Source organism: Lissotriton vulgaris, chromosome 1_2 (assembly GCF_964263255.1).
Source record: "Lissotriton vulgaris chromosome 1_2, aLisVul1.2, whole genome shotgun sequence".
Classification (NCBI taxonomy): Eukaryota; Metazoa; Chordata; class Amphibia; order Caudata; family Salamandridae; genus Lissotriton; species Lissotriton vulgaris.
This window is the reverse complement of record NC_141686.1, coordinates 350289831-350310677: the sequence shown is the minus strand read 5'-3', so window position 1 is coordinate 350310677 and position 20847 is coordinate 350289831. Positions and strand designations below refer to the sequence as shown.

The 20847-nt window shown below is 50.0% G+C and overlaps 1 protein-coding gene across 1 annotated transcript in view; it reads right to left on the bottom strand.

Moving 5' to 3' along the window:
• Positions 1-1052: 1052 nt before the first annotated feature.
• The window catches only part of LOC147736767 (uncharacterized), a 141649-nt gene continuing 121854 nt past the window's right edge, over positions 1053-20847 (bottom strand). Inside the window, exons 3-4 of the mRNA XM_086952694.1 lie at positions 2022-2362; positions 1053-1676 (exon numbers count right to left, since the gene is read on the bottom strand). Of these exons, the coding sequence (XP_086808820.1) occupies positions 1053-1676; positions 2022-2362 (965 nt within the window). The remainder of the gene's footprint in view (positions 1677-2021; positions 2363-20847) is intronic.

Sequence of the window (20847 nt, the reverse complement as noted above, 5' to 3'; positions counted from 1 at the left end):
ATCGATTTTGGCCACTATAGGTGTGGCAGGGTATACTCAGACATGAGTCCCTTTCTCACTGCTCCATCAGGATTCAAGCAAGCCGGGCCGAAGAGGCTGAAATGCCAGAAACCGGTCCCCGGTAGCTTGTCTCCTTTCTGGTAAAGAATTGGCTTAGTAGTTTAGTCTGCCCTGTTCCCATGATGCACTGGGCCAGGGACAGACTGATTTGCATATAGCCAGGTTCTGAGCTGGGATGGGGCAGTGAGATAAATAACGGTGATGGATCAAGCCCTGATCTTTGGACTGGGTAAGAGTGGTCTGCTCAATTCAGACACTCTGTTCATCACCACCCCCTTTTGTAAAGTGATATTTTGCTAGGCCCAAGATCTGCTCTCTGTGCTCCTTCACACAAGAGATCTTTTTTTCCACGCTGCTCACTTTTTAAAAGCAAAAGCTGCAAATGGTGCCTCAGTGAGGAAGTGTATGCGCTTCGCAACGGAGTTTGCGCACTCAGGGTTATTACAACAAATACACGCTCCCTACAGGGAACACTGGCCATTAGGCATTTTTTACTATAAGCCCTCGCTAAGTTACAATATTCCAGTAAAACTTACTTTGGGGTAAGCAGGACATAAGATTGTTACAGTGAAAATGGATTTATCTTGTTTGTATTAACTGGTGTTGTAGAAACGTTCGTTTTGAATGAAGTTTCTGGCATAAACTGTGCAGTGATAGGGTTCAGTTTAGTGTGTATTATTTGGTGCCGTTGCATATGTGCCTTTCGAGTAAAGCTCTTCTCTCACCCAGTGCAGCGATGAGGCCTCTCACTGGAGTGTAACCTTCGGAGCCGTAGAAGATGTGCCTTACCAGTAAAGCTCTTCCCACACACAGTGCAGTGATAAGGCCTCTTTCCCGTGTGTGCACTTTGATGCCATACATCGCCTTACTTTCTGAGAAAAGCGCTTGGAAGACACTTTGCAGTGATAAAGTTTCTCTCCTGTGTGTTTGGTGTTACGAGACTTGACTTGATTTAAGCTCCTCTCGCACACAGTGCAGTAAAAAGGCTTCTCTCATGTGTGTACGCTTTGATGCCGTACAAGGCCTCTGTTCTGGGAAAAGCGCTTTGAACAAACAGTGCAATGATAAGGTTTCTCTTCGGTGTGTATTAGTTGGTGCGTTCGTAGATTTGCCTTTTGATTGAAGCTCTTCTCGCACACAGTGCAGCGAAAAGGCTTTTCTCCTGTGTGTGTTTTTTGATGATGTACAAGGGATCCCTTATAAGCAAAGCGCTTGGAACACTCAGTGCAGTGATAAGGCTTCTCTCCTGTGTGTGTTCTTTGATGCAGTACAAGGGTTGCCTTCTCAGAAAAGGTTTTGGAACACACAGTGCAGCGATGAGGTCTCTCTCCGGTGTGTGTTCTTTGATGTAGTACAAGGTTCGACTTACGAGAAAAGCGCTTCTCACACACAGTGCAATGATGAAGTCTCTCTCCTGTGTGTACACTTTGATGCCGTACGAGGTCTCCCTTTTGAGAAAAGCGCTTTGAACACACAGTGCAGTGATGAGGTCTCTCTCCAGTGTGTATTCGTTCGTGCTTTAGTAGAGTTGCCTTTTCACTGAAGCTCTTCTCACACAAGGTGCAGCGAAAAGGCTTTTCTACTGTGTGTATGCGTTGATGCTGTACAAGGTTTTTCTTATGAGCAAAGCATTTGGAACACACTGTGCAGTGATACGGCCGCTCTCCAGTGTGTGTTCCTTGATAAGGCCTCTCTCCTGTGTGTACGCTTTGATGAGGCCTCTCTCCAGTGTGTACGCTTTGATGAGGCCTCTCTCCTGTGTGTACGCTTTGATGAGGCCTCTCTCCTGTGTGTACGCTTTGATGAGGCCTCTCTCCTGTGTGTTCGCTTTGATGAGGCCTCTCTCCTGTGTGTACGCTTTGATGAGGCCTCTCTCCTGTGTGTACACTTTGATGAGGCCTCTCTCCTGTGTGTACGCTTTGATGAGGCCTCTCTCCTGTGTGTACGCTTTGATGCCGTACAAGGCCTTTCTTATGAGCAAAGCGCTTGGAACACACTGTGCAGTGATAAGGCCTCTCTCCTATGTGTGTTCTTTGATGCTGTAAAAAAGTTGCCTTTTGAGTGAAACACTTTTTACACGTTTCGCAGGGATATGGCCTGAGGCTGGTGTGTTCTTTTTTGTGCCTCACAAGAAGTGACTCATTGATAAATCCTTTGTCACACACATTACAAGCAAAGGGTCTCTCCCTCATGTGCATTCTGCACCATTTTTTTAAGTAGATATTTTGAGTAAAATTCATCTTGCCTCCGGAACCTTTATGGCTTTCTTTCCCATTCATACTTTCTAGATGTGATTGTTGTGCTGCAAAATAGAAAAAACATTGAAAATTACATGAAGAAAATATTTATTGAAAAAGCTGCATTGTTATAATATGGAGAAGTGAACAGTTACAATTCAGGGAAAAAAATGTATGTTCTAGGAAAAAGAGTCATACTTCCCTTTGAGACACAAATGGTGGCTAGTCCTCCTAAATAAAGTGCGTTGACCTAGTCCTGCAGCAGGAGCATGCTGGGAAATCAAGTGATTCGCAAGAACCACTATTGGACATGGGGTTTCTGGTTGGCTAGGGTAGGCACCTACGCCAGGCAGAATCCACCACTCTAGTCAGGGTAAGCCAGATACACACCTGAGATAACCTGCGCTCACCCTCTGGTAGCTAGGCACAGAGCAGTCAGGATAGTTTAAAGAGGCAATGTGCAGAGCATTTGTGCAACACACTAGTGTAGCAACACAGTGAGTAAACCACAAAAGGGAATCCACGCAGGATTAAGTAAAACTAGATTCTATATTGTACATTAAACAAGACCAAAATGACTTAAATCACACCGTTAGTGCAAAAAATGCAGGTTTGACAGAGAAAAACACATAAATTACTATGAAAACATAGGTAACAGCGCACCTGCGCTCCTATTACACTTCATATGGTAACTGTAGTGAACGTGGTTGAAGTGATTGCATTTAGAAACCAAACGTACGGCACAGGAGCACCTACTAAACGCCAAACAGTAATTGAGATTGAGTCTTCCAGCAGTACTCCTTTATGGACGGCCCTGCGCCATTCTTGCGGTCATCTCCAGAGCAGAGACAATGCTGAACAAGAAATGCCCCTCGCGCTCTTGCGATTTGGAGCCCACTGGAGACACTTGAATCGGGTCTCTTTGCCCAAGGGAAACCAAGCCACCCGTGAAGGAGAGTAGGGCGGATTTACCACTCTGCTCGACTCAACCCGCCTCACAGTACCTTTGTGGGTGCAGGGTCACTGTCCTCAGGGCATCTGTAACTTTCTAACAATATTGTCATATCTCGGGAGTGGGACCCGATGTTGAGAGCTTCGTGCAGTATACGCGTTAAAACCAGAGGACGAGGCTGGCTGGAATGAGCCTCAGAATGCTGGCCCGCCACATGTTACGGAACAACGTGTAATCGAAAGGCCAGCCTTGAAGGCTGTGTGCAGCTCCTGTAGCCCTGCAGCCTTGGACGCAGCACTGTATCACCCCAGAGCAAGTCTTCAGGGGGCTGTTCCTCGAGTCTCACCGCCAGAGGGGCCACACTAGTTTGTTCTTGGTGGCATCTGACGGTGGTGATATCTTGCCAGACTTCGGGGGGGGAGGTTCACAATACAATTCAGCTGCAGTGAGCAAGCTGGCTCAAGGACGTGTTTGTTTCTCTGGTAATGCCTCCAGGCGAAACAACGCTGTTCACGCTAGAGAAAAAACGCTCACCACATGCTGGTTTGTAAAACATGGAGCACTTCCCTAGAATGCACAAAGGCACTTCCCTGGTCAGAGTGCTGCACTGCAGGCCCATGATTGTCAGAGTGCTGCACTGCAGGCCCATGGTGCACTGTCCTGTAATGCACAAAGTTCTACCTTGTTGCAGAAGGGAGCACTGGCGACATGCTAGCCCTTGTAAAATGGGCTCACCCAACAGAAGTCTTGGAGAAAAGAGGCAACAAGGTCTTTGATGGCCCTGAGATCAAGAGAGGACAGGAGGCAAGCAAACAACCCCGTAGAGAGCACTTCCAGGCACAAAGGGAGGTGGCAGGCAGCAGACAGCACATACAGTTAGGTTGCAAATTGGCAGTCCCTCCTGCAGCCCAGCAGCAGCAGGTCAACACAACAAGGCAGTTAGTCGAAATGGTGGTTGCTCCTGGCAGCACAGCAGTCCTCATGGCAATGAGCAGTTTGTAGAGCCAACAGTGTCTGGCTACAAGTCCCAAGCAGCGTCTAAAAACATTGGATCAGAGCTCCAGTTCTTATACACTCGAAAATGTCTTTGATGAACGGGTGACTTCAAATGAACCCTCAGAAGTGTGCAACAGTCCCTTGCAGCCCATTCCTGGCTCCAGACGATCAGTGGGGCGTAAATCAGCCCTTTGAGTGAGGGCAGGACACAACCTATTCAAATGTAAGTGTGAATCACCTCTCCCCCAGCCCAAGAAGACTATCAGCATGCAGATGAATGCAGATGTATCCCCTGTCACACCCAGCCCCTTCCATTGGGAAAGCTTGGTTGTCATGACTCTTCCAAACATGATAGTTGCAGGGGTTTCGTCTGTGGTTGAGTGAGGGGGTCAAACAGTAACCTCAAAGAATAGTGTTCAAAATACCTTTGAGGTCGAGCTTCCCCAATGTAGAATGCTGAACAGCTTTCTTTAGAGCACTCATGAGGCGTTCTACCAGACCATTGGGCTGGGGTCAAAGGGGAGTGCTTTTTTTGATTCTTTGTATTGAGGTGATTTAGAACGTTTTTGAATTCTCGACTATTAAAAGGTGGGTCGTTGCCAGATTTTAAGATTGCAGGTACCAGTCATGACGCAAAGATGTTATCTAGTTTTTGAATATCCCTGCTCATGTGTAGTGGATGAAAGGTCTACTACCAATGGAAAATGGGAGTACTGATCAACAATAACTAGAAGATAATGTCCATTATCAAGAGGGCCATAAAAAATCAATAGCAATTCTCTCCCAAGCATGATGTGGCAATTCTGACATAATCAAAGGTTGCTGACTAACTTGAGATGAAAGACAGTTGCATATGTGACAAGTCTTCAATTCTTTTTTGACCCTTTTGTCAAGATACAGAAACCAGACTTGATCACGGAGAGCTCTCTTGGAGGCAACTGTTCCTCGATCTCCTTCTTGGGCAGATTCGACTACTTGTTGTCAGAGACTTTGGTGAATAACAATCTGTGTACCTTGCAGAATGAGGCCTTCCTGCGTTACTGAAAGTTCATTTCTTACATTTCTGAACTTCATATACTCGCTGTCATTAGTGAGAGGTCTAGAATACTGGTACCACAACTTTTAATCTTGACATGCCACTACCTTAGCTCGTGGCAGTGGCAATTTGCTCTAAAGACATGGCAGTTGGTGTACTCTATTTCACAATAAATTGGATGTAATCCTCCACTGTCTTAGATGGGGTACCAGGGCCTAATCAGCCAGTTTCTAATCTTTCCCTGGATGATGAAGAATCGTTTAGTTGTAATTCTTGTGACCTCAAACCCCAACGCTCAATTCGAGGAGGCATTTTTGCTGTGGGATTGCCAAATACCATCAACAATGCTAGGGGATCAGCCACTAATGTGAAGGGCTTTCCATACACAAACACATGGAAATTATTCACAAGCCCAAACCAGTGCCACACTTTCTTTCTCAGGGTGCGAGTAAGCACGTTCAGTTTGTGACTGGCTCTTAGTGGCATGTACCACGATATGTCTCCAGGCATTTGGCGGTCCCTTGTGCTGTTCAAGGATTGTGCCAAACCCTACAGGGCTAGCATCAACTACAACCTCTGTATGGAGTTTGGGATCAAAGTCGGGCATTTCAATAGCGCTCTCAATGGCTTGTTTGTTTTTTTGGACGCTCTTCTCACACTCACGTGACCAATGAAAAGACACATACTTTTTGGTTAGTTCTGGTGCAATGACCATAACAAAGTCTTGCACGTAACTAGAACAGTAATTGACCATTCCAAGAAATGACTGTATCAGTGGCGGATGCGCGCAGCGGGCACGCCGACGGCGCGTCAAAGGCAAGCCCGTCTGCGGCCGTCTACGCCTGGCCCGGGCTGAGGGCCATAAACCCTGGCCCGCTCATTCAGACCCCTGTAAGTTATTCGAGAGAGGACCTGTTACGACTTGACCCTGGGCTGGCGTTTTCCTACCACCATTCGCTTAATCCCGTAATGGAACCACAGGTATGCGTTCACTGCAAACTGAAGTTGGACTTTATGACCATCAAACAAGCTAGGTCCCCAGTTGCCCCAATGCTCCCCAATGCTAGGGAACTAAAAGCTATGCTACTGAACTCCCGCTCACTGATTAAGCATAATATAGAGATGGCTGAAATGATCGAGAGTCATAATCTAGACTTAGTATTTATTACAGAAAACAGGGCTAATCACTCCTCTGACCCGTATCTGCTTCCAGCTCTTCCTGCAGGCTTTCAGATCAATAGAGCAGACAGAGCTGATAGAAGAGGGGGCGGGCTGGCCATTATCTCAAAGGAGGAAATACCTATAACAACATCTTCTTTGGGCACCTCACCGATTGTGAGTTTTTATCGTTTCAGATACAACTTATCCCTATTCAAGCATGGAACGGCCTTTTGATCTATCGCCCACCAAACGCTCAAGCCCCGCTGGTAGACAAACTTAACCCTTTTCTGGAAACCAGCTTTAACTATGCTAACTATACTATCCTGGGTGACTTCAATCACCATCTAGAGCTCACCTTGGATCCAAAAAACATTGATCTTATAGATACCTTGTCCTGCCTAGGGCTGGAACAACTGGTGAAAGAAAGCACATATAATGCAAGACATACTCTGGACGGTTTATGTACATAGAAAAAGAAAAAGGGTCGAATGGTTGGGTGATAGATTGCGCTAAGTAGTGAAGAGGAAGTCCCTATGTATACAGTCAAGGAAGCTCTAAGGATAAGGAGATGGCCATCCACCATCCACCAAAAAAACGTGTATTAATAAATCAATACCATTTATGCAACAAATTCACAATATATCCTGAGCTAGAACATAAGTAATAAATACAGTCATATACAAAATCCCAGAAATTCTTTGTTTCTTCTTTTATTCGCAATGTGTAATCTTCCAAGACACAGTCTAGCCGCCAACACGTGTTTCGTCTATTGTGGTTCTTGCCACAGACTTCTTCAGGGCTATAGCTAAGTTACAGTTGTACTAACTTCTTAAGGAATTTGACCAATAAGCGGAGTTGTGTTTCTTCCGGAAATCAAATCATATTCCAGTTAGATTCCAATATTCAAAAACTGTAATTGTTCACTCATCTCCAATATCATGGAATTTACACAAAATAACCTTTTCTCGTGCATACGCTGTTGGTCCGTACTCGGCCAAAGGTAATTTTGCGTAAATTCCATGATATTGGAGATGAGTGAACAATTACAGTTTTTGAATATTGGAATCTAACTGGAATATGATTTGATTTCCGGAAGAAACACAACTCCGCTTATTGGTCAAATTCCTTAAGAAGTTAGTACAACTGTAACTTAGCTATAACCCTGAAGAAGTCTGTGGCAAGAACCACAATAGACGAAACACGTGTTGGCGGCTAGACTGTGTCTTGGAAGATTACACATTGCGAATAAAAGAAGAAACAAAGAATTTTTGGAATTTTGTATATGACTGTATTTATTACTTATGTTCTAGCTCAGGATATATTGTGAATTGGTTTATTTACATCCAACCATATGATATATGTACAGGAGATCCTGCCGGTACAATGGTCTGATCATAAGGCCATCATATTTACAATTAGAGCCCTAGTCCATAACAAGACAGGGAGCAAGCCTTTGAATTCATTTACATATCGGGATTGGTCCAAGACTGACCCCGACCTCCTGCAAACTGCTTTAAACCAGAATATACCAAGTGGGAAGGCAGAAATCAGTCTGGCAATACAAAATATTACGTTGTGGATCACGGAGGTTGCTAATATAGTAGCCCCCTTAAAAAACCTCTACCACTAGAAGGAATACGCCCTATGAACCTTGGTTCTCTGACAAATTGAGGCTACATAAACAACTGTGCAGAAGGACGGAAAAACAGTGAAGACGTAACTATGACAAGGAGGCAAAAACGAAGTATGCCCAGACTTTAGCTGTTTATAGAAGACTAATTGTGGAAGAAAAAAGTAACTACTTCACTAAGAAAATATTGTCTGCTAAAAACTCAAGTAAAACACTTTTTGATACCTTAAAAACACTCACTAAACTCCCCACTAAGGAGAGGGCAGATAATAATATAGAACTGTGTAAAGTTTTGGGCCAGGCCTTTGTTCATAAGGTGGATTCATTGTACAAAACATTCACCCAGCTCCCTGCTGAACCTATACCTCAAAGGAATACTCCTACGATGCAATCTCCAGGCTTCTCCTTCCCCCCTCCGCCCCCCCATTGCTGGAGCAAATCACTAAAACTATAATGGGTATTAAATCAGGGGCCCCTTCTGATCCCTGCCCTCCAAGGGTCTTCCATCTCTTCCCAGAGACCCTGGGTAAACAATTGAGTGACCTATTTGCAGGAATAATACAGGAGGGAAAATTCCCTGACCCCTGGAAGTTGGCATTGGTTCTTCCCTTATTGAAAAAAAAAACACCTAGACCCTGCTGAGCCCAATAATTACCGGCCCATTTCCAGAATCCCATTCTGCGCTAAGGTTTTGGAGGAGCAACTCAACACCCAGCTCACCACCTTTGTCTCAGACCACGACCATTCCCAATTTGGGTTTAGAGAGGGACATGGAACGGAAATGGCCCTCATATCTTCCAGTGAAGAGTTAAGGAAGACTCTGGACATGGGCGGGAAGGCCGCCTTGATATTATTAGATCTATCGGCGGCCTTCGACACCATTAATCACCAAATCCTTGTCAATAGACTAGCGGCGATGGGCGTCCAGGCGTCCCCCCTGGCCCTACTCACATCCTACCTCACTGAAAGATCTTTTCGAGTGGAGCTGGGTGAAGCAAGCTCACAAACCTTTAATCTTCAGTGCGGCGTGCCACAGGGCTCGTCGTTGAGCCCAACTTTGTTCAATTTGTATGTCGCCCCGCTGGCCACCCTGATCAGGCAGTTTGGATTCTCAGTTATCTCTTAAGCCGACGACACGCAGATTGCGGTGTCCATCCACAATAATGAAGAGGAGGTAGCCGATCGGTTTAACAGCTGCATGACCCAGGTCAATGCATGGATGCAATCAAACTGCCTTAAGCTGAACGGCAGCAAGACCGAGGTGCTCCTTCTGGGCGGCAATCCGTTGTCCTGGTCTCGGAGGTGGTGACCCTCTGCTTTAGGGGAATACCCTACTTCGGTCGCTAAGACAAAAAACCTTGGGATTATGTTCGATGGTAGGCTTACCTTTGCTAGTCAAACCAATTGTCTTACATCCAGCTTCTGGTCGATTCTGAAATTAATACGGAAGGTGCGACCTTTCGTGCTGCCAAAGGCAGTAAAAACACTCGTAACTACACTTGCATTCTCTAGACTGGATTACGGAAATGCATTATATGTTGGCATTCAAATCCAATTTCTGAAAAAATGCAACGCCTGCAGAACGCAGCGGCCATAATGTAATTGAACATCCCAAAGCATGAGCCAGTGGCACATCATCTAGGAGCACTTCACTGGCTTCCGGTTAAGAAGAGGATTGCATTCAAGACTCTTTGCATTACATTTAAGGCATTGCATGGAAGGGGTCCTGCTTATCTCACATCACGCATAAAACTCTACATCCCCTCTAGGAGTCTCAGATCCACACAACGCAGAATTTTGCAGGTGCCTAGGTTCAGATAGAATCGATGGGGAGGAAGGAGTTTTCTGTTGGGGGCTGCTAGGCTATGGAACCTTCTCCCACCAACTATCAAAGAAAGCTTAGACCTTTTAGTATTCAGAAAAAAAGTAAAAACCTGGCTCTTCCAAACTGACATTTAGCTCTCAGTGGTCATTAGTGCTACACTCTCTGAGTCCACAGCGCCAAGAAGCCTCCGGGTATTCATTGCGCTCTACAAATTTACAAATCAATCAATCAATCAATCAATAGAAATGCCTTTTGGGGGATTTGCAGTAGACAATGCTTGCACTCTAGCTGGATCAGGTTTCATACCCCCATCACAAAAGACATGGCTGAAGAATTTCAAGCTTTTCTTGTGGAATTCAGAGTTAAGGCTGCATCATTCAGCAAACGACATACTTGCATGAGAGTTTTGTAATGCTCTTTCTGAGCAGCTCCAAAAAAACAATATATCACTATAGTTAAATGCATTTACTACATGCTATATGATAAGTTAAACGACGACTTGGAAAAGTTCTGCAGCAGAGGATATACCAAAACTCAATCGCTTGTAGCAAAACAAACCAATATGCGTAGAAAAGGTTGCAACGTATCTGGATTTTTCTTCAAGTGCCAATTGGTAAGATCCTTTATTTAGGTTCAGTCGTGAGAAGAACTCTGCACCATTCAATTTAGTGATTATATCAGCAATGTGCGGACTGTGAGGTTTCTCTTGCTCAGTTGTCTTGTGGGCCTGACGCATGTCAACACTTATGCGTACAGCTCCTTCCCTGTCTCTTTTAGGCACTGTTACAATGGGAGAAAGCCATGGTGTTGTATCAATGGAGCATTCAATGATGCCATGTATAAGTAAAAAATGAAGTTCCTTTTCAACAGCTTCTTGTAAGTGAAACGCAACTCGTCTATGTTTTTGATGAAAATTCTCATTTATGTGTAACCTTACTTTCATTGTTTGAGTTTTCCCGACCCATGAAATAATGAAGGAAATTGACTAACAATTTCATGATGAGCATTCATAGTGTAGTTCACTGATATCAGTCCCATATCAGCAGCACTGTGGAAACTGAGCAAACAAACATTTGAAGCTGTTCCTTGAAGTACATGAATAGGCGCATTCACCACAGTTTTCTTAAGTTTCATCGTGGCTACAAATTTTTTATTTGACTTTTGAAGGGCGTTGAGGCAGCCCATGAGTATACTTTAGTCTTTGAATTCATAAGTTGTGGTACCGGAGATAATTCGCGATAAATCTCCAGCGGCATAATATTTATCGACGCACAGCTGTCTTCATGTTGAATTGTCTTCATTTTGGATTTTTTCTCACATTCGACTACCATATGTGCATGCCTTTTTGAAGTAAACATCAATATTGGACAATTGTCATGGTCCCTTTCATTTTAAACAGACACGGAGGAATTCTTTCTTGATGATTTAGACACGATTATCAACTTCATTTTGCGTCGATTTGCCTCAATTGGTGTGACCGGGAGTACGTCGAATGTCACTGATGTAGTGTTTGGTCAGCCATTTTGTCTTCACGCTGCAACACACTTACTTTTATCTTCGCGTTGCAAGTCGTCACGAAATGATTAGCTTTACCACAGTCTATGCATATCTGTCCAATGGCGGGTGTTAGACGGGACCTGGAGGGTCGGCCGAGGACAAGGGGAGAGGTCTCCGGGGAGAGCCGTCTCCAGCGATCGTACAGACAAGTAACTTCCCCCCCACAGATAGGCACCACACAAAGATAAGATTTAACGTTCTTTATAAGCAATCTTGAAGTACGGTAGAATCGACGCGGTCTTCTCATCCAGCAAGGACATCGACTTCAGCCACGCCACAGAGCTTCAATGGACGGACCACAGCTGCGTCCACTACACCTTCAAGAAAACAACGACCCACCACCACCAGCAACAGGCCGCCCGCAGAAGCTGGAACAAGATCACAGCAGACCAGCTCGCCACCTCCCTGAGCCAGCACCCTCCTGCCAGCTCAGCGAACCCCAGCCAGGCCGCCGACAACCTCACGAAGTGGATCAGCAACTGCGCGGACGAACTCGCCCCACTGAAGACCCCGCCCAGCAGACCCAGCAGCAAGAAAGCCCCATGGTTCACCGACGAACTCAAGAGCTCCAAGAAGAACTGCCGAGCCCTCGAGAAAGTCTGGAGAAGGGAACCAACACCGGACAACAGGACCTCCTTCAAACTTGCCACCCGGAAACACCACCAGCTGATCCGCGCCGCCAAGAAAACAGCATTCAAGGACCGGTTGGACAACAACGCACACAACTGCAAGGAACTCTTCAACATCGTGAAAGAGCTTTCCAACCCCAGCGCAGGAAACAACGACATCACCCCATCGCAAGACCTCTGCAACTCCCTCGCTTCATACTTCCACAACAAGATCGCGGACATACACAACAGCTTCAACAACCAACCAACGCACACCATGACCGAACAACCACCCCCCACCACCACCCTCCACGCCTGGACCCCGATCAGCACCGAAGACACCATCCGCACGATGAACTCCATCCACTCCGGATCACCGACCGACCCCTGCCCTCACCACGTCTTCAACAAGGCCGACGCTATCATCGCACCCCACCTGCGAGACATCATCAACACATCCTTCGACACCGCCACCTTCCCTGAGAGCTGGAAACACGCCGAACTCAGCGCTCTACTCAAGAAACCAACAGCGGACCCCACCCACCTCAAGAATTACCGCCCCATCTCGCTCCTCCCGTTTCCAGCCAAAGTCATCGAGAAAACCGTCAACAAGCAGATGGCCGCCTTCCTCGAGACGAACGGATCCCTCGACCCCTCACAGTCCGGCTTCCGAGCCAACCACAGCACCGAGACCGCCCTCATCGCCGCCACCGATGACATCCGAGCCCTGATGGACAACGGAGAAACAGCGGCCCTCATCCTCCTAGACCTCTCCGCGGCATTCGACACGGTCTGCCACCGCACCCTAGTACGGCGCCTCAGCAACGTCGGAATCCAGGACAAGGCGCTGGAATGGATCATCTCCTTCCTCGACGGAAGAACACAGAGAGTCCGCCTACCACCGTACAAATCAGAGGCCACCGAAGTCATCTGCGGCGTCCCCCAAGGATCATCTCTGAGCCCCACCCTCTTCAACGTCTACATGAGCCCCCTCGCGGCCATCGTACGCAAACACAACCTCAGCATAATCTCCTACGCCGACGACACCCAGCTGATCCTCTCCCTGACCAACGACCCCGCCGCCGCCAGAGCCAACCTACACGAAGGGATGAAAGAGGTAGCCGAGTGGATGACGACCAGCCGCCTGAAACTGAACTCGGACAAGACGGAGGTCCTCATCCTGGGCTCCTCTCCCTCCGCCTGGGACGACTCCTGGTGGCCTCCCGCCCTGGGCACCGCACCCAAACCGACAGACCATGCACGAAACCTGGGCTTCACCCTGGACTCCTCCCTCTCCATGACCAGGCAAGTCAACAACGTCTCCTCGGCATGCTTCAACATCCTACGCATGCTACGGAAGATCTTCTGGTGGATCCCCACCGAGACCAGGAAGACCGTCACCCAGGCCCTCGTCACCAGCCGACTGGACTACGGCAACGCCCTCTACGCCGGTACCACCGCCAAGCTCCAGAAGAGACTCCAGCGGATCCAGAACGCCTCAGCCAGACTCATCCTCGACATCCCACGAACCAGCCACATCTCCGGACATCTGAGAGACCTTCACTGGCTCCCCGTCAACAAAAGAATCACCTTCCGCCTCCTCACCCACGCACACAAAGCCCTACACGACCAAGGCCCGAGCTACCTCAACAGCCGAGTCAACTTCTACGCTCCCAAACGCCACCTCCGATCAGCCAACCACGCCCTCGCCGCCGTCCCCCGCATCCGAAGAGCGACTACAGGAGGAAGGTCCTTCTCCTACCTGGCCGCCAAGACCTGGAACTCCCTCCCTCCCGACCTGCGCCTGACCCAAGACCACCTCTCCTTCAGGAAGAAGCTGAAGACCTGGCTGTTTGAGCAGTAGTGGCTACCTCCCCCCCCCCCCCCCCCCCCCAGCGCCTTGAGACCCTACGGGTATGTAGCGCGCTTTATAAGTGTCACTGATTGATTGATTGATTGGTACAAGGAGGTCTGGACTCAGGGGTCCCCTCGATTCTAGTCTCTTGGATGGGAAGGGGGTAGCGGGACAGTCTTATTACCAAACTGGTAGTTGCGATGAGATGATGAGTAGCTCACAATCCTCGAGCTCGGTGTTTCTTGAGGGACGGGCCGCGGCAGCGCCAGCAGGTCCCGATGAAGGTGGTAGATGCAACGGATCTCGGCAGCGCCAGCCGGTCCTAACGAAGACGGTGATTCCAACGGATCGCGGCAGCGCCAGCAGGTCCCAACGAAGATGGTAGTTACAACGGGTCGCGGCAGCGCCAGCAGGTCCCGACGAAGATGGTAGTTACAACGGGTCGCGGCAGCGCCAGCAGGTCCCGACGAGGATGCAGGTTGCAGAGGGCCGCGGCAGCGCCAGCGGCAGGATGACAGTTCACAAGGTAGGGCTGCGGCAGCGCCAGCAGTCCGTCAAGGATGAGTTCTTCTCGGTGTCTCTCGACTCCAGGATACAACTGCCTTACTGCTCTGGAGCTGCCCCAGTTATAGGGCTGGCGGCCTTTGATGTCCGGACCCTCGCACTTGGAGGTCGGGAGGTCCGGGATGAGGGAGTCCAGACACCCAGCAGGGGGGGTGGAGCCAGCGCCCGGGGAGGCTGGGGGCGATCGGCACCTGGCGGGGGAGAACCATCAACACTTCTTTCTCCCATTGACCTGCCAAGTGGGCCGTTCACCTCCTGGGTGGATGGTGGTGCCGGGATGTCGGGGCCTGGCCAGGCCCAGGGTTGGGGTCGGGCTGAGGCCACGCGGCCTCGTGGTGCAGTGTCCAAGATGGCGGCCGGGCCGGGCAATGGTGCTGACGATGGCCCGGGCCCGTGATACAGAGATGTCCGGGAGTAGGAGTCCCGTAGGGGACGGAGTGTGAGTTGCTTCAGTGGGTGGCACCTGGGGAGCTGATGTCCCGGCTCTGTCATGCGGGGAGGGAGCGAGCCCGTCATGTGGCCTGTCCAACATGCGTCCCCCCCAGCTGAAGGCGGGGAGAGTCACCAATCTTCTTGGGGACTCTCCTCGTCGAGGCGGAAAAATCGTGACAGGCCATCCGCGTTGGCGTGCTCCTGGCCGGGGCGGTGTTCCACTGTGAAGTCCATCCCATGCAGGGAGATGGACCATCGCAGGAGCTTGGGATTCTCCCCCCGCATCTGCATCAGCCACTGCAGGGGGCGATGATCTGTTTGCAGCCGAAAGTGGGTACCGAAGAGGTAGGGCCGGAGCTTCTTGAGGGCCCATACCACTGCGAAGGCCTCCCTCTCGATGGTGCTCCAGCGCTGTTCTCGGGCCAACAGACGTCTGCTGATGAAGGCCACTGGTTGGTCGACTCCCTCGGTGTTCAGTTGGGAGAGGACGGCCCCAATGCCATGGTCGGAGGCATCAGTCTGGACGATGAACTGCTCACCCACTGACTATATTTTCTAGTGTTGGCGGGTAGGGGAGCCCGCGGGACCATGTCTCTCCCCCCCAGTGGCGGGTAGGGGAGCCCGCGGGACCATGTCTCTCCCCCCCAGGCACGCCAGGACCATGGCGGCCGGTTCCCACTCTTGTTGCTCGTGTTCGTACTCTTCCTGTTCCTCGGCGACTTGCTCTTCTCCGAGGGCGGCGGCCGCTACCTGGCGGGGCCTCGGAGTCTGGTTCTGTGGACAGTTCGGGTCATTGGCGTAGTGACCGACTCGCTGGCATCGTTGACACGTGACATTGGCTCTGAACCCCGGGCGCATCGGGGGGTTGCCCCTGTTGGCCGGGGGCGGGGTGCTGGTTGCGGGAGCGGCCGGGACGGTGTCTTTCCCCCGGCCCTGGCCTCCTCCTCCTCCTCCTCGGGGACGGTGATGGCCTTGGTTGTTTCTATTCTGCTCGTTCGGGCCACCCCGGCCCACTCGGGTGCTCTCCCATCGGTCAGCCTCGGCGGCGAGCTGCCGTGGATCAGTCATTTTACTGTCGAGGAGGTGCTGCCTGAGCTCGACAAAGCAGTTATTGGAGAGGTGCTCCCACACAACAAGGTTAAAAAGCTGCTCGTAGGTCGTTACGTTGCTCCCCTTGATCCATCCCTCGAGGGCTCGGCTGAAATAGTTCACATATTCCACCCAAGTGGTACCCGGGATTCGGGTGCAGTCGCGGAACCTCTGGCGGTACATTTCGGGTGTCAGCCCATATCGAGTGAGGAGGGCGGCCTTCATGTGATAATAGGACGTCATTTGGTGATCCGGGAGCTGTAACAGGGCATCACGGCCTTCGTTGACGAACCTCCCCCATAGACCGGCTCCCCAGTCACTTCGATCGATCCGGTGAGAGGACATGGCGATCTCATAGGCGTTGAACCACTGCTGTATGTCGTCGTTTCGGTAGAACTCTCGGACGACATCTTTGGGAATGTGGACCTTTGCTTCTGAAGTTCCTGGGGTGCGTGGTCGCTCGGGCCTTGCTTACGTAGTTCTATTTCGGCTAGTTTGCGCTCGTGTTCATATGCCAGTCTTTTTTCTTCAAGCTCTCTTTGTCTTTGTTTTTCCTCCCGCTCTTTTCGGAGCCGTAAGTGTTCTAGGTTCAATTTTTGTTCCGCTAGTTTTAGTTCTCCATCCATTTTTAGCCGTGCCAACTCTAATTCATGCAGTCTGGTTTTCTCTCGCTCTTGGATCTCTTCCCGGGAGAGACCTGCTCTCCTTTCCTCGGAAGGAGCGGAGTTCGTTTCCGGGGTTTCGCTGTGTTGGTCCCGGGGACCAGCGGTGTTTACCTCTGCCCATGATTCTAGGGCGTGTTTAAAGTCATCTTTTAGGCTCAGACCGGTGGTAGCAATGCCCAGTTCTATACAAAATTGTTTTAATTCTCGATGGTTGTACTCCTCCAGCTTGTCCATTTGGAATTTCTCTGTAGACCCGCTTTCCTGGGCCGGCATTGTGGTTTAGTCGTGGGGTGAGTTGCTTTCTGTACGATTACGCGTTGGTTCGGATCGCGCCGCTGGCCACCAATGTTAGACGGGACCTGGAGGGTCGGCCGAGGACAAGGGGAGAGGTCTCCGGGGAGAGCCATCTCCAGCGATCGTACAGACAAGTAACTTCCCCCCCACAGATAGGCACCACACAAAGATAAGATTTAACGTTCTTTATAAGCAATCTTGAAGTACGGTAGAATGGTACAAGGAGGTCTGGACTCAGGGGTCCCTCGATTCTAGTCTCTTGGATGGGAAGGGGGTAGCGGGACAGTCTTATTACCAAACTGGTAGTTGCGATGAGATAATGAGTAGCTCACAATCCTCGAGCTCGGTGTTTCTTGAGGGACGGGCCGCGGCAGCGCCAGCAGGTCCCGATGAAGGTGGTAGATGCAACGGATCTCGGCAGCGCCAGCCGGTCCTAACGAAGACGGAGATTCCAACGGATCGCGGCAGCGCCAGCAGGTCCCAACGAAGATGGTAGTTACAACGGGTCGCGGCAGCGCCAGCAGGTCCCGACGAAGATGGTAGTTACAACGGGTCGCGGCAGCGCCAGCAGGTCCCGACGAGGATGCAGGTTGCAGAGGGCAGCGGCAGCGCCAGCGGCAGGACGACAGTTCACAAGGTAGGGCTGCGGCAGCGCCAGCAGTCCGTCAAGGATGAGTTCTTCTTGGTGTCTCTCGACTCCAGGATACAACTGCCTTCCTGCTCTGGAGCTGCCCCAGTTATAGGTCTGGCGGCCTTTGATGTCCGGACCCTCGCACTTGGAGGTCGGGAGGTCCGGGATGAGGGAGTCCAGACACCCAGCAGGGGGGTGGAGCCAGCGCCCGGGGAGGCTGGGGGCGATCGGCACCTGGCAGGGGAGAACCATCGACACTTCTGTCTTCCATTGACCTGCCAAGTGGGCCGTTCACCTCCTGGGTGGATGGTGGTGCCGGGATGTCGGGGCCTGGCCAGGCCCAGGGTTGGGGTCGGGCTGAGGCCACGCGGCCTCGTGGTGCAGTGTCCAAGATGGCGGCCGGGCCGGGCAATGGTGCTGACGATGGCCCGGGCCCGTGATACAGAGATGTCCGGGAGTAGGAGTCCCGTAGGGGACGGAGTGTGAGTTGCTTCGGTGGGTGGCACCTGGAGAGCTGATGTCCCGGCTCTGTCATGCGGGGAGGGAGCGAGCCCGTCATGTGGCCTGTCCAACAGCGGGACATTGACCTTTGTGTGGAAATGACAGTCCGTATCTGTAACACGATTTGTTTTTCTGTGGAGAAAGGACCTTGTGACCCTCGGCCTTGTACCTTGGCTTACTTTTCATGCTCATGACCGACGCACTTTGGGCACCTACGGCCTCCATGTCAGTTACTTGGCGATGAGTACGCTTGTCAGCGCAAGCAGCCTTGAGGACTTGATACAAGCTCAGTTTCCATCAGCATTCGTCGTTGAAATGCTTACGACAGACATCCATTGATCACTCTGAGGAGGGTAGCCTCCTCATCATAAACAAGCATTTGCAATGCAATAGGTCTCGCATTATGAAAGTTTGAGCTATTGGTATAGTAAATGACAATTTTTTTATTTATGTGTTGGTTTTGAAAATAGCAAAATTAATAGCTTCGTCATTTACAATGCCAATAGTTTTAACTTTCGCAAATGTGACACCTATAGCATTTGTAATGCAATATGTGTTGTATTTACGTGACTTAGATGTATTGATATTACAAATAAAAATGGCTTTTTTTAATAATTAATACTTAAATAAAAGTTATTGTAATTTATAATGGCAAATGTTTTTGTAAATAACTTTTGTGAAGATTATGTTTATTGTATTTTATTGTGAAGAAAATCCAAGAACAGAAGTGAAATATTAACATATTTTTGTGACATTTGTAATAAAGCTTGAAACATTGAGAGAACATATTTGAACCAGTTGTTGTTGAATAGTTGCACAGAGTGATGCTGTGGTGGCGCTGACTGATGTTGTGGTGGCGACGAGTGATGCTGTACCGTTCAGTGATGCTGTGGTAGCGCATAGGGATGTTGTGGTGCCCCTGAGAGATGCTGTGGTGGTGCTGAGTGATGCTACGGTGATGCGTTAGATAGAGTGAGGGCGATAGGTAGAGGGAGGGCGACAGATATATAGTGAGGGCGATAGATATAAAGAGTGTTAAGTGGCACTGAGTGGTATTTGGAGTGTATGTTTAATAATGAATACTTAATTAAAAGTTATTGTAATTTATAATGGCAAATGCTTTTGTAAATAACTTTTGTGAAGATTATGTTCATTGTATTTTATTGTGACGAAAATCCAAGAACAGAAGTGAAATATTAACATATTTTTGTGATATTTGTAATAAAGCTTGAAACATTGAGAGAACATATTTGAACCAGTTGTTGTTAAATAGTTGCACAGAGTGATGCTGTGGTGGCGCTGACTGATGTTGTGGTGGCGACGAGTGATGCTGTGCCGTTCAGTGATGCTGTGGTAGCGCATAGGGATGTTGTGGTGCCCCTGAGAGATGCTGTGGTGGTGCTGAGTGATGCTATGGTGATGCGTTAGATAGAGTGAGGGCGATAGATAGAGGGAGGGCGACAGATATATAGAGTGAGGGCGATAGATATATAGAGTGTTAAGTGGCGCTGAGTCGTATTTGGAGTGTATGTTCCATTGCAGAGTGTGTGAGGGTGCAGAGTGTGAGGGTGCGCAGGGTGTGAGGGTGCGCAGGGTGTGAGGGTGCGCAGGGTGTGAGGGTGGCCAGGGTGTGCAGAGTGTGAGGGTGCGCAGAGTGTGTGAGGGTGTGCAGAGTGTGTGAGGGTGCACAGAGTGTGTGAGGGTGCGCAGAGTGTGTGAGGGTGTGCAGTGTGTGTGAGGGTGTGCAGTGTGTGTGAGGGTGTGCAGTGTGTGTGAGGGTGCAGTGTGTGTGAGGGGTGCAGTGTGTGCAGTGTGTGTGATGGTGCAGTGTGTAAGGGTGCAGTGTGTGTGATGATGCAGTGTGTGTGAGGGTGCAGTGTGTGTGAGGGTGCAGAGTGTGTGAGGGTGCGGTGTGTGCAGTGTGTGTGTGAGGGTGCAGTGTGTGTGAGGGTGCAGTGTGTGTGAGGGTGCAGTGTGTGAGGGTGTAGTGTGGGCAGTGTGTGTGAGGGTGAAGTGTGTGTGAGGGTGCAGTGTGTGCGGTGTGTTTGAGGGTGCAGTGTGTGTGAGGGTGCAGTGTGTGCAAGGGTGCAGTGTATACAGTGTGTGTGAGGGTGCAGTGTGTGTGAGGGTGCAGAGTGTCAGGGTGCAGTGTGTGTGAGGGTGCAGTGTGTGTGAGGGTGCAGTGTGCGCAGTGTGTGAGGGTGTATTGTGGGCAGTGTGTGTGAGGGTGAAGTGTGTGTGTAAGGGTGCAGTGTGTGCAGTGTGTTTGAGGGTGCAGTGTGTGTGTGGGTGCAGTGTGTGTGAGGGTGCAGTGTGTGCAAGGGTGCAGTGTGTGCAGTGTGTGTGAGGGTGCCGTGTGTGTGAGGGTGCCGTGTGTGCAGTGTGTGTGAGGGTGCAGTGTGTGAGGGTGCAGTGTGGGCAGTGTGTGTGAGGGTGAAGTGTGTGTGAGGGTGCAGTGTGTGCAGTGTGTTTGAGGGTGCAGTGTGTGTGTGGGTGCAGTGTGTGTGAGGGTGCAGTGTGTGCAAGGGTGCAGTGTGTACAGTGTGTGTGAGGGTGCAGTGTGTGTGAGGGTGCCGTGTGTGAGGGTGCAGTGTGCGCAGTGTGTGAGGGTGCAGTGTGGGCAGTGTGTGTGAGGGTGAAGTGTGTGTGAGGGTGCAGTGTGTGTGAGGGGTGCAGTGTGTGTGAGGGGTGCAGTGTGTGTGAGGGGTGCAGTGTGTGTGAGGGGTGCAGTGTGTGCAGTGTGTGTGATGGTGC